The sequence below is a fragment of the Meriones unguiculatus genome, chromosome 4 (genome assembly GCF_030254825.1).
Source record: "Meriones unguiculatus strain TT.TT164.6M chromosome 4, Bangor_MerUng_6.1, whole genome shotgun sequence".
Classification (NCBI taxonomy): Eukaryota; Metazoa; Chordata; class Mammalia; order Rodentia; family Muridae; genus Meriones; species Meriones unguiculatus.
In genome coordinates, this window is record NC_083352.1 from 90,563,152 (window position 1) to 90,576,306 (window position 13,155).

Sequence of the window (13,155 nt, forward strand, 5' to 3'; positions counted from 1 at the left end):
ACTAAGAGAGATGAAAGCAGGCCCACTTGGAGGAGATGGGGTGTGGGGCTCTCTCAGAATCTCCTGCCTCCCTCACTTTAGCTGGAACCCCCAGGGAGCCAAAAGCACAGTTTGGCAAACACTGGTGTGGCCCAGTATTTCCTGGATGAAACTGGACTTTAGGGGGCAGAGCCTGGCTGAAATACAACATCAGGGCCCTACACTAAGGGTTTTCTTTTTGGGTGGTGGTTAGTTTTATTCATATTCTCTCTCTCTTTCTCTCCCCCTTTCTCCCTCCCTTTTTCCCTCCCTCCACCTTGTTTATCCAGTTCTCACTGGCCAGCAGTTCTCCAGATAGTCTGGGCTGGCCGACCAATGAGCCCAGGGGTCTCCCATCTCCCCCTCTTCAGTGCTGTGGTTATCAGTGAGCATCTCCATGCCCAGCATCTTTAAAAACTTGGGTTCTGGGAAATTAAACTCAGTCTCTCACGCTTGCAAGGCAAGTTTTCTGTGGAAAGCACTGTCTCACAAGTCCCTAGTGGATTTTGTTGCTGTCAGTTTCTCTGAGGGAAGGAGGTGCCTGAGATAGCCCCATGTATCTGGGCTGACCTGGAACTCTCTTAAGTAGCCCGGTTTTCCTCACACTCGTGATCCCCAGCCTCAGCCTCCTAGATGCTTGAATCAGCCACAGGGCACAGCAGCAGCTGAGGTCACCACGTACAGCTCAGGCATTATCAACGACAGAGAGGCCGTTGGTTCGGGAAAGGCATGAGGACAGGTCAGGGTGAGGTTCGGCTGCCCAGCATTGCTTGACATGTTGCTCTGTGTATGGAAGCAGGGAGCAGAGCTTGTGGAGGTGGGGCAGACTGAGTCAGCCCTTACTGCCTTTTGGCTAAGTGGTCTTGGTTTTCTGAGTTGAATAAATGGGTACAGAGGATCCTCACGGTGTGTGGGGGTGGTGGAAGGATAAACTCATCATAAGCTGCAAGCATCACAAATAGGAAGTGCAGATGACCTGCCTGACCAGCACCGCAGCCCAGTGCACAGTCAAACGTAGTCACTTCCACTCATGATGGTGGGGCTGGCAGAGAGCTGGGCCCAGTGCTGCCGACACCGTCATGAAAGAGGGCTGCACCGTATATTGCTTCTAGAAGGAGATAAAAATTAAGGGTCGTTTTTGGTCTGTTTATTTATTTAGTTCTTTTCTTTGAGACAGGGTCTCATGTAGTCCAGGCTCGCCTCAGACTTACTACGTAGCCAGGGATGACCTTGAACTTCTGATTCTCTTGCCTCTGCCCCCCAAGTGCTGGTATTACGGCTGTGTGCCACCTCTCCTGGTTTATGTGGTGCTAGGGCTGGAACCCAGGGCTTGGTATATGCTAAATGAGTGCTCTACCAACTTAGCCATGTTCCCATCAAGGTGGTTTCAAATTGAGTCTCTTTAATACCATGGTGAAGCTGAAAAATATTTTTTGTTGGTTTTTTTGAGACAGAGTTTCTGTGAGTAACAGCCTTTGCTGTCCTCCCTAGAACTCACGCTGTAGACCAGGCTGGTCTCCAACCTGCCTCTGCCTCCTGAGTGCAGGGATTAAAGGTGTGCACCACCACACCCTGGCAAAGTGAAAAAAAAAAAAAATCTGAAGTCAGGGACTGTGAGAATTTTGAGTTCCTAGTTGCTAGAAGGTTTGCTAGGTAAACTGATACCAAGTGTTGACCTTCATGCCTATCACACAGCAAGTACGCCTAGGCCAGCACCACCACACCTGGCTTCTGAGACCACAGACTGTGGGCTCCAGTTACGGCCTCTGTGTGCCCATAAGAATAGTCTGGGGAGAGAGGTGGCCAGTGCTACTGCTGGGCATGAGCGCCAGCCAGTGCCAGCCTGGGCTCTGTGCTGTCAGTTCCTTTTAGTGCGGTGTTGCCTGGGTCACAACAGAGGCTCCATGGCCTACAGTCTGCTCTGTGCTCCCTTGAGGGGACTTATGGGATAAGCACCAGAAATGAATTTTCAGGAGTCAGAGGGCCCTCAGGGCAGAGTTCATAGCATGGTTGTGGGTGGGGCTGCCCATGACCCTCTCTGGAGGCTGTTTCCCAGGACCCACCAAGGGCTCTACTGCCCCCTGTGGGCTACTGTCTATAATAACACAGTAAGCCTTTTGGTTTTGAGAGTTTGAGACAGGCTCTCACTCCACAAGCTTGAAACCCAAGCCTGACCTGGGACTCACAGCAATCCTCCTGCCTCCACTTCCCATGTGCCGGGGTAATAGATGTGAGGCACCTTACGCAGTTAGGCCGGTAAAGCTTTGTCTGAGGAAAGGGCTTGGAAGGAAGTTGAGATTAGCAGAAGACATGTCTGAAAGTCCAAATGCCAAAGGTCACATAGGATGCCCGCAGGTTCGACCTTACACTGGCAGGAGCCTGGGCCAGCAGGGCTAAGCAGGGCTGCTTCCGAGCTTTCTAGAAAGTTCCACCCCAGACCCACGTTTTGGAATCTTCGTTTTAGCAGGTGCCTGCAATGTGCTTTGTTTGAAAGCATTAGTGAACAGATGCCTGTAATGAGGGCCGAATGCACATGTATCACAGCTAGCTAGCCAACTCGGAGCTCTGAGGGCAGCTCCGTGGACGAGGCCGTGTGAGTCGGAAAGGGCCTGATCCCAAAGCCATCGGCACAGAGGGCTGCTGAAGGCCTGGACTTGGAGTGGGCTCGGATATTCTGAAAGTGCTGGCTCTAGATGCCTTTCCCCAGGAGAGGCTCCCCAGCCACTGCCCGGTTCTCAAGAACATAGCCTCAGAGGTGGAGGACCTCACGCTGCTTGGGACACACTGGGGGCACCTGGTTCCGGGAGTCCTTACTGCCCCATCTCTGCTCCAGGCGCCTGGTGGACCGTCTGGAGAACATGAGGAAGAGTGTGGCTGGGGACGGCGTGAACCGCTGCATTCTGTGTGGGGAGCAGCTGGGCATGCTGGGCTCTGCCTGTGTCGTGTGTGAAGACTGTAAGAAGGTACGGCATCTGCTCTCTCCCTTTCCTGTTGGACACCGGCATGGGGAAGAGGAGTTGGGGATTGGACTGCGACTCTGGGATTGGGAGGGTGGAGCTTGAGTTCAACTGAAGGGCAGTTGCAGGATGTGAGTTCCTCCAAGGTCACCTTGGTCCTGGCTCCTCCCCTGGAAGGCCTCTATGTCCCCTCAGAGCTGATCTCTACTCGAGATGAACTCAGGAGTCTGGGGCATGAGGAACCTGGCCAGGGGCTAGTTAGCAAGATAGGTGTGAAATCTAAAGAGCATGCCGGGTATGTATGTGCACCCATGAACACACACATGTATGTGGCTCCTTAACATGCATCAAGGAACAGGAGACATAGATAGCAAAGGTAGGCAAGCTGGCTCAGCAAGTAAAGGCACTTGCTGTTCAAGCCTAGTGACCTGAATGTAATCCTGGAACCTGGGCCAAGAGGAAGAAGTGAGCTCTCCTCTGGCACACACACTCCAAAACACACAATAGGAGCAAAAAAAAAAAAAAAAAAATTCATTTTTTTTAAAACAAAGCCTTAGAAAGCCTCCTTCCAGCCAACTTGGACTCCTTGGACTTCAAGAGCAGGGAACCCCCCCTCCCTGAGCTCTTGCCCTGCCCCCCCAATTGTCTGGACCCAAACCTTCCAGAACAGAGACATGACAGCCTTTGGTCTGCTTGATCCCACACAAGGGAATTGGGTGACCCACCCAGCTAGGGACTCCCATCATGCCCCTGGGCATCTCCCACTCTGTAAAGCACGCAGCCTATAGAATACAGTATTGGGGAAAGTTCATCTGAAAGACAGTGCATTATCAGTCATCTTGGTAGATGATTTTGTGTATCCCTAGGTTTTCCTATTTGTCCTCAGCTGCTAGGAAGGGCATCCTGGAGTAGTGTCCCTTTGTCTGTCTGTCTGTCTGTCTGTTATTCAGACATTGTCCATCTGCTGGAGTGGGTGGACTTGTAGTCACAGCTAAAGTTGTCTCTGACCTTCTGGGAAAAGAAAGAAGCCGATAAACAAAATAGGTATTCTGGCTTTTCTTCTTAAAGATCATGCCAAATGCCTCCTCCATGTGGTGGCTGGGGACTCAGACCCCACAGGATGGATTCTTTTAGAGACTTCTCCAGCATTTGAGGAAGAATCCAGCTCTTGCCAACGGCAGCAGGACCCAAAGTGAAAAACTTTATTCTAATGGGTCTTGCTCGAGGAAGGAAATGAGAAAGGGTTCTTGCTCTTTCCATCCCCCAAGAGATCTTGAGCTCCATTGCCACCCTCCTTCTGCCCATCACCAGTCCCCCAACAGCTCAGAACATGTCTCACCTGTGTGTGCTTCTGGCTGTGTTTTATCCACAGAATGTCTGCACCAAGTGTGGGGTAGAGACCTCCAACAACCGCCCACATCCGGTGTGGCTCTGTAAGATCTGCCTTGAGCAGAGAGAGGTGAGTGGCCTCTGCCTGGAGGCAATGGGTCAGGGTCGCATGTGGAGCCTGGGGGTCTTGAAATGGCTCTTCTGACGTAAGGGTTTGGTAGGAAAGGAACTGAGCTTAGGGCTGGGGAGTGTTTGCTCAAACTGGGCATGGTGGTGCACTGGGGAGGTGGAGGCAGGAGGATTGGAAGTTCCAAGGTTATCCTCAAGCACATAATGGATCTGAGGCCAGCCTGGGTCCACAAGACCCTGTCTAAAAACATGAAAGGAATGAGTTTCGCTGGTGAAGCCGTGGTGAGTATGTGCATCTCTCTTCCTGTGCTTAGAGGGGCCTTTTGCCCCCTTTGTCCTCATTTTCACCACTGTCTGATTTCTCCCCTCCCCATCACTGTCCCTCATATTCTGAGTCTTCCTCCTCCTAGTCTCTCCATCCATCCATCCATCCATCCATCCATCCATCCATCTCTTCCTCTTTCAACCCCTTCTCTCTGGAGCATAAGTTTTTGACATGTGTCTGCTCTTATGCGTGCCCAGCTGTGAGCCTGTGGAAGCCAGAGGCCAATATTGGGTGTCTGTCTTTACTGTCTCTGCCCTGCTTTGTGACTCAGGGTCTCTTATTGAGCCTGGAGCTCATGCATTCAGCTAGGCTGGCTGGCCAGCAAGTCCCCAGGATCCTCCTGCTTCTATCCCCCAGCACTAGGGTGGCAGGCACACACTGCCCAGATTTTCGGTAGTGCTAGAGATCTGAGGTCAGATCCTCATGCTTGCTCTCACCACTGAGTCATCTCCCTAGAACTCTGCATCTTTTCTCCCTCCTTGCCTGTTGTCTTCTGTTTTCCACTCCTCATCCTCTTCCTTCCTCTATGGTATTTTCTCTCTTCACTCTTGCTTCCTTCTCTTCCTCTACCTCCCCCATTTTCACCTCTTTTGTCTGCCCATTCTCTGCTCTGCCCTCCTCTAGAACCGGTCTCTCTCAGACCTGCTTTGTGTTATTGACTCTACCCACCATCCTCCTAATTCCTTTACCACTCACCCCCTGCTTCAGACACTTACCTTGGAGATATTGTCTCAATGGCTATCTTCTCTCTCCTTATCCCCAGAACAGCAGGGCACTCAGGGAAGTGTTGATGAAGGTGCTATTCTTGGCACAGTGGGGGACACTGACAGTGGGGGACACCGACAGTGGAGGAGGGACCTCCCCTAAGATGAGTGATGGCAGGACCCTGATTGTACGCTCTGGTCTGAACAGGAAGAGGAAGGAAGGTACAGTATCCAGGAAGATAGGTGGAGAGAACAGGACATCACCACCAACCAGCAGTAGGCAGAGAGCCAAGGTGATAGGCACCATGACCTTCTCCTCTCCACATCTGCAAACTCCTCTGCTGTTATGTACCACACAAGCCAGAGGACCAAAGTTCCGGTGCTCTGTTATTAAGGCCTGGCTATTATGTGCCATACTGGGAATCCCATAGGGAATGTAGCAAGATGAGAATGTGGCATCTTCCAGATGTCCCCATATCAGCTTGTCTAACTGAAGTCGTGATACAGGCCTGATTCTGGAAGAAGGGTCAAGAGGTAGATCACTTGTTTTATTTTATCTTTTTGGGTCAAGGTCTCATGTAGCCCAGGCTGGCTTCAAACTTGCATTTCTGATCCTCCTGCCTCTACATCCCAAGTGTTGGGGCTTACAGCTGCATCCACCTTCCTTACATCAAGTGAAAGGCCACAGTTAAAAGTTGAGACAGTTGGCATTGAGCCTCCACTCTTCCTTTCTCTGGCTGTGAGCTATTGGATTGATCCTTGACATGGCAAACACTCAACTTTCTCCATCAATAAAATGGCTGTCATGTTTGTGAGGTTAATGTGTGGTACAGATATACGTGCCCACTGTCATGGCTATGAACTGTGGGAGCAAAGGTAAAAACTAGCAGTTGGCTGCCATGTCTCCCATACCTCCTCCCTCCCTTCCCAGGTCTGGAAGCGCTCAGGAGCATGGTTCTTCAAAGGTTTCCCCAAACAGGTCCTTCCACAGCCCATGCCTATAAAGAAGACCAAACCCCAGCAGCCTGCTGGTGAGCCTGCTGCCCTGGAGCAGCCTACACCTGAGTCCAGGCACACAGCGCGTGGGCCAGCTCGAGGTAGGACAAAACTAACCCTTTTTAGCACCATGGACAGGGCTCAGCCTCCTGGTCTACCTGGAGGTGTCCTAGCAAAGTACCCATTTATTGGTCAGTGTCTTATGTAGCCCAGGCTACTCTGGAACTCACTTTACATCTGAGGACTTAGTGATCTGAATCTTGACCTCTTGTCTCTGCCTCCTAAGTGCTGGGGTTATGGGCATGCTATACCAGGTCTGATTTTCACTTGTGTTTCTTTTATTGACTATAAACAATTCTGAAACGGGACTAATTAAAAGTGAAAGATGAACAGAAATTAAATTAGCAAAAGAAAATTATCAGCACTATTAATATCATGGCTGTTATCTGAACGTGTTCATTAATAATTAAAGTGTTCATTAAAGGAGAAAGAGGCAAGCAGGAAGAAAAATGACTCCATAAAAATCACACTTTCATTGGCCAGCACCTCGTGGACTGGCCAGATAAAGCCCTTGTAACAGTCCCAATTAACGCTGGATGTTAAGATCCAACTGGATGGCAGGGCTGAGGCATCGTTTCTCAGAAGAGATCTGGAGAGACAGGGCTCAAATAAAAGCATCTGACCAGCTCTCTCACAGGCTGATTTCCCAGGGTACCTTGCATGGACCCTGGTGCCAAAAGCTTTTCTTCATTGGTTATAAAGCCATTCTACTTCTTGTAGAATCACCAAGCTGTCAACAGACCCTGTGTCTGCCAGGAGAGTACAGTCCCACCTGCCATCCTTTCCTTCTTCTGCCAGGGGTGTCCAACACACAGCCCACAGGCCACACACAGCCTAGGAAGCTATGGATGCATCCTAAAGCAAAACTGTAAATTTATTTAGGACACAGAAGAATTTTTAGCCTTTTTTTTTTTTTTTTTTTTTTTTGGTAAGCTGACTGTGCGGTGTCTGATTATGAATTCACAAGTAACAACGCTGTGTTGTGGTGTCACAGGTTGGCCACACCTGGCAAGTTAGGCAGGAGAGACAGCCTTTGTTCTGTCAATCTGTGCTCCTGTCTTCACACGCAATAAGGAAATGAGGCTGGTTAACTAGACAGATCAGGGGTGGGGCTGGAGGGAAACTAACTTAATGCTTCCAAAACAGCTCTAGGGGAGAGAGCTTGAGCCTCCTGTGGAGCTCTAAAGCAAGAATCTTCGGGACTCCAGAAAACCAGCACTCCTCTCTCTTCTCTCTCTCTCTCTCTCTCTCTCTCTCTCTCTTTCTCTCTCTCTCTCTCTCTCTCTCTCTCGCTCTCCAGGTGACATGGAGGACAGGAGGGCTCCAGGTCAGAAACCAGGTGGGTTCTGCCAACTGTCTCCCACTCTGGGATCCTACCCTACCACCTCCCTCTCTGTGTGCAAGCCGTGCCTTTCCTTGCAGGCCCTGACCTCACCTCTGCTCCTGGGCGTGGAAGCCACGGGCCTCCCACGCGCAGGGCTTCTGAGGCACGAATGAGTACAACTGCACAGGATTCGGAGGGCTGGGACCATGGCCATGGTGGGGGTGCTGGAGACACCAGCCAGAACCCGGCAGGTGATCGAGGTAGGCACGTGCTGTCTTTGTTGAGCACTTACTGTATACCTGTTTTGTTCCCAAGTTCCTATCATCTATTCTGGTCTATAGTCAGGAATAATAAAATTCTAGCTCCAGACATCATCACTGTGATCAAACTTTTTTTTTGCCCCAACATGGCATATTTGAAAACCACATGAGCTTTGCTTGACCCCCAAGATTAGAGGAAAGGTCACTTGGCTTTGAGCAGAGAGAGTATCCATCTAATTACTTTGCCTGTGGCCTCTGCTGTCACTGTCAGTGGGTGGAACAATGTGGCCAGGAAGTAACTGACAGGTGCCACCAACAGGGCCCAGCTCCCTGGGACCACCAGCAGTAGATTATACTGTGAAATGCCTGGTGAGGAGAGTCTTGGCTGCTTGACTTTGAAGGCCAAGACTGATAAACCGAGGATGTGGTTTCTGTGAGCCTGTATCAGAGTCTCAGGAGCGCATCCCTGTTTTCCTGGTGAGGGGATGGGTCTCAATGTGGTGGCTGAGTGTTCAGGACCCACATTGATCTCTGATATCCACTCCCCAAGACACACACACACAGGCACATGCACAGAGAGAGAGAGAGAGAGAGAGAGAGAGAGAGAGAGAGAGAGGAAGAGAGAGACACAGACAGACACACACACACAGAGACAGAGACAGGAAGACACACACAAACACATACACGGAGACAGAGAGGAAGAGATACAAGCACATACACACGGAAGGAGAAGAATTCTCTTACTATGAGTCCAAGATAGCTTTGAACTCGTGATCCTCCTGCCTCAGCCCTCTATGTGCACCCTCCCCCCTGGCTCAGTATTCACTGCCTAAATTGTGTGTTTTAGTTTCCTCATCACTGTGACAAGATGGAGGACATCACCTGAAGCGAGGAAAGATGAATTTAGCTCACAGCTTCGGAGGTCTCAGTCTGTCAGAGACAGGAGGGCAAAGCTGAGGGGCCCACACAGCAGTGGACAGGAAGTGGCCAGCTTTTTCCAGTGAGACCCTCACCTCCTAAAGTTTCCACCAACTCCCAGAATAGGCCACCAGCTGGAAAACAGGGCCTCAACACAGGAGCCTGTGGGGACATTTTATCCCAACAGCTTAACTAGCAGTTCAGTTCCCGTCTTCCTGACAGCAGCGTGGGGCTCCTACCATCTCCTTCCCACACCCGCTAGTGATCCCAGCGCTCAGATGGACAGAGCACAGGCGCCTAGAGCTGACCACCAGAGTAAATTGATGGGGCACCTACCGTGTAACAGGCGCTTCCCAGAACTTCTTAATGACTCCTTGCCACAGCCCCAGCACAGGTGTGAGAGATCCAACTCTACAGATGAACTTAGAATTGGGGTGATTGTGGTCATTCTTACTACATAGGTGACAATGAGTGAAACAAGAATCAAAACCTTATTTACCCAGTCCTGAACTCTTAACCTCTTTTCTCCTCCAGGGGTGAGGTTTATATCGGCCATGCTTTCTGAGCCTTTAAAACACTCTCCATATTTATTGTCTATAATTTACTATTTTAGCCACTCTTTCCGTACAGTTTCATAGCATCAGGCACCCTCACAGTATCATGCCACCATGACCAACATCCACCTCCAGAATGTTCCCTCTTCTCAAACTGAGATTATTTGTATCCATCAGACTGTAACTTTTCTTTGTCCTCTTCCCTAGTGCAGAACATTCAACGCTTTCCTTTTCCTACATATACATTTGACGCACTTAAGTGGAATCACACAGTATTTACTTTTATCTATCTATCTTGAGCACAGCTTCAAGATTAATTCATGCTCAAGCATTTGTCAAGCTGCCCTTCCCTTTTTAAGGTTGCATAATATTCTATTGAGTAGGCATACCACATTTCTTTTATCCATTTATCAAGAGAACTTAGGTTATTACCACATTTAGCTGTTCTGAACTATGCTGTTATGAATGCCTCAGACAAATATCTAGTTAAGTCTTTGGAGTAGATACCTACCAATGAGAATGCCACAAAGTTGGGCAGTCCTATATTTAACCTTTTTAGAGAAATCACCATCCTGTTTCCTATGTAGTGTAGATTACTTTTACGTCTCTGTCAATATACACCCAGTTTCTCTATACCTTTGTCAACACATGTTGACTGTCTGGTTTGTTTAGTTTAGCTGTTTTGTGTGTTTGCTTGTTTGGTTGTTTGGTTTTGGAAACAGTGCTTCTCGGTGTAGGCAGGCTGAACTGGAGTACACAGCCATCCTCCTGTCTCATCCTCTTTGAGTGCTAAGGTTACAAACATGAGCTGCTAAGCCAAACTGCTGGCTTTGGTTTGCTTGCTTTTGATTTTGGAGATAGGATCTCATGGGCTACAGCCCGTGTAGGCCCCAGCTGGTCTAGAACCCGCTCTGTAGACCAGACTGACCTCAAACTTACAGAGCTACCTACCTCCGTCTCCCAAGGGCAGAGATTAAAGGTGTGTGCCACCACACCCAGCTGTTGGTTGATCTTTAAGCGCTGGCTGCTCCCGTGGGTGTGAGTCAGTATCTCAGAGTGGTTCGGTAGGTTTGATTGGCATTTCCCTGCAGCTCAGCGGTGTCCAGCTTTTCCCACTTGGATAATCTACAGGAAGGTCTGGCTCGGCCCCTGGCCTGTGTTTAAACTGGACTCTTGGTGTTGGGTTCCTGGCATTCTTTGCATCAAGGGTTCCAACCCCTGGTCACTGTGTCAGTTATAAATGACCTCTACCCTGCTGTGGCTCACTCCTTCTCTTTGTGGGTGGTGTCAGGATTCCTGGTTTGAATGCAGGCTCTCCAAGGTGCACAGCACTGATCACATGATTAAACTCTTTGCATATATTATCTCATTTAATCCCTTCATCAGGCTCATTGGAGGCAGGTTCTCTGCAAGCACACTGCACTGATCTCCACTCACAGGCCCATTTCATTGTTCATTTTGAGACAAGTTCTAGTCTTGAGCCCCTCTGTGTCTCAGGCAGACCTCAAATTTGCAGGTCTCCTACCTTGCTGAAATGACAGGCCTTCATCCCGGGGCCCAGCCAACCTGTGCTTTTCAATAACTCTGCAGCCAATGAGATTTGCCCAGAGGGTCTGAGCACCAAGGAGAAGGTAGAAGAGGACATCCTCTACTGGAGCCTCGAGTGCATGTGCACACGTGTGTGTGTGTGTGTGTGTGTGTGAGAGAGAGAGAGAGAGAGAGAGAGAGAGAGAGAGAGAGAGAATTATGCTGTCTCCCTCCTTTTCCTGCAGGTTTGAGGCGGGCTAACTCAGTCCAGGCCTCCCGACCCAGCCCAGCCTCAATGCCAAGCCAGCCTCCTCCCCAGCCCGTGCAGCCAGGTAACCACCATGCAGCCACCATGTGCCCTGGTGTCGCCCAGCAGTCTGCAGGGCTGTAACGGGCAGAATCCTGGGCTCTCCTCAGATCCTGGGGTGAAGGAGACGCTGTGTTCAGGACAGGACTGTGTCGGAGGAGTGGGCGGAGCATCCTGTCCACTGTGAAAGGGCGGGGCTCCTTGGTGGTACCTCCCCCACATCTCGGAGGAGGAAGGGAGACTCTGGAGAGGGAGAGACAGACACGGGGTGTGCCCTCATCACCCCCTTTTCCCTCCCCTCGCAGGGCCCCCAGGGGGCAGCAGGGCCGCGCCTGGGCCAGGACGCTTTCCAGAGCAGAGCGCAGGCAAGTGTGAACTGTCCCAGCTTCTCCAAGAACACGTTTCCTCAGCCTGTACCCTGGTGAGGTACCTGCCTGGTGAGGCCTAGGTAGCCTGTTTTCTAGACCCCTGAACCCTCCACTCTGACAAGCCAGTTCTTTTGGCTCAACCTCTCAGGTTTTTTTCTATAAAGTGGGAGTCAGGCTAAGACCTCCCTCACGGTTTTGTTGGGAAGATTAAACAAACTAAAACATTTTTAAAAAGTAGTTTAAAAAAAAAGAAAAAAATAATATTTTTATAGAGCCCGGAGTGTGTTTGGCCCACAATAAGCTAACAGTGATTACTCTGTGACCCACATGCAGGCCTCAAGTGCCTGGTCATCATGGTTACGAGGTAGCCATTGCTTTTTGTGGACTTCATTGTTTAATGAAATTAATATTGACGACCACAGAACTTTGGACTCCACAACTCCCATTCTGCAAATAAGGCAACTAGGGCTCGGAAGATGTTAAGCAACTGGCCCTGGGTCACACAGCTGAGGCTGAGTCCACACCACTGACTGGCCCTGTGGAGTCTGTCCGAATCAGCCCTGGGCTTGGCTGTCACGCGCAGACTCCAGGAACCCTCATTCTGAGTGCAGCCTGGGAAACTGCATTCTGGAAGCTTCCTCCTGCCGCATTGCCGTGACACAGACTCAACACTGCCTCTCTCCTCCCCACAGAGGCCCCTCCAGGTGACCCTGGCTATCCAGGGGCTGTTGCCCCAGCCCGGGAGGAGAGGACAGGCCCCGCTGGGGGCTTCCCGGCAGCGCCCCACACTGCACCCCTCTATTCCCAGGCGGCCCCTGCCCGCCAGCCGCCACCTGCAGAGGAGGAGGAGGAAGAGGCGGATAGCTATGATTCTGACGAAGCAAGTAAGTGGCTCTTAGGGGTGCCATGTTGGGAATAGTCACCCAGAAAGTGGACCCTGGAGTCCCTAACCACTAACACGTGGACCCTAAAATCCCTGTGATTCTGGGGATCCAGCCCGGGGCCCTGCGTGCTGGGAAAGAGCTCTATCATTGAGCTACACCCATCAGGTCCCCAGAGCTGGGGTGGCCGGCGAGCGCCATCGTGTGGTCAGTATGGACACTGCACATTTATGGTGGAGGAGCATCATTGAGATAGTTAAGGCCTGTAGTGGGGTTTCTTGAGGTTCATCCTGCCAGTCGTCTGCCAAACAGAATTACCTGGTGTCCCACAGCCCCAACTCAGGATGGGTCTCTGCAGTCTAATGTGAGTCTTCTATGTACTGTCTTTTTTTTTTCTTCCTCATAACCAGGACCCCTGCTAGGTCATTCGCTCAATGATTTATTAGGCGCCTACTGTGTCCCTCTTGGACTCAGACCCAGAGGCCCAGGGACACATGC

General features: G+C 50.6%; 1 protein-coding gene across 4 annotated transcripts in view; it reads left to right on the plus strand.

Moving 5' to 3' along the window:
- Rph3a (rabphilin 3A) overlaps window positions 1-13,155 on the plus strand; it is a 70,940-nt gene that overhangs the window by 45,980 nt on the left and 11,805 nt on the right. For 3 of the 4 annotated variants that reach the window (XM_021633197.2, XM_021633196.2, XM_060382487.1), the window contains exons 6-13: window positions 2,852-2,981; window positions 4,348-4,434; window positions 6,394-6,559; window positions 7,819-7,857; window positions 7,941-8,102; window positions 11,347-11,433; window positions 11,714-11,773; window positions 12,469-12,660. In XM_021633197.2, the coding sequence (XP_021488872.1) occupies window positions 2,852-2,981; window positions 4,348-4,434; window positions 6,394-6,559; window positions 7,819-7,857; window positions 7,941-8,102; window positions 11,347-11,433; window positions 11,714-11,773; window positions 12,469-12,660 (923 nt within the window). The remainder of the gene's footprint in view (window positions 1-2,851; window positions 2,982-4,347; window positions 4,435-6,393; window positions 6,560-7,818; window positions 7,858-7,940; window positions 8,103-11,346; window positions 11,434-11,713; window positions 11,774-12,468; window positions 12,661-13,155) is intronic. The other variant, XM_021633198.2, reaches the window with a different exon arrangement.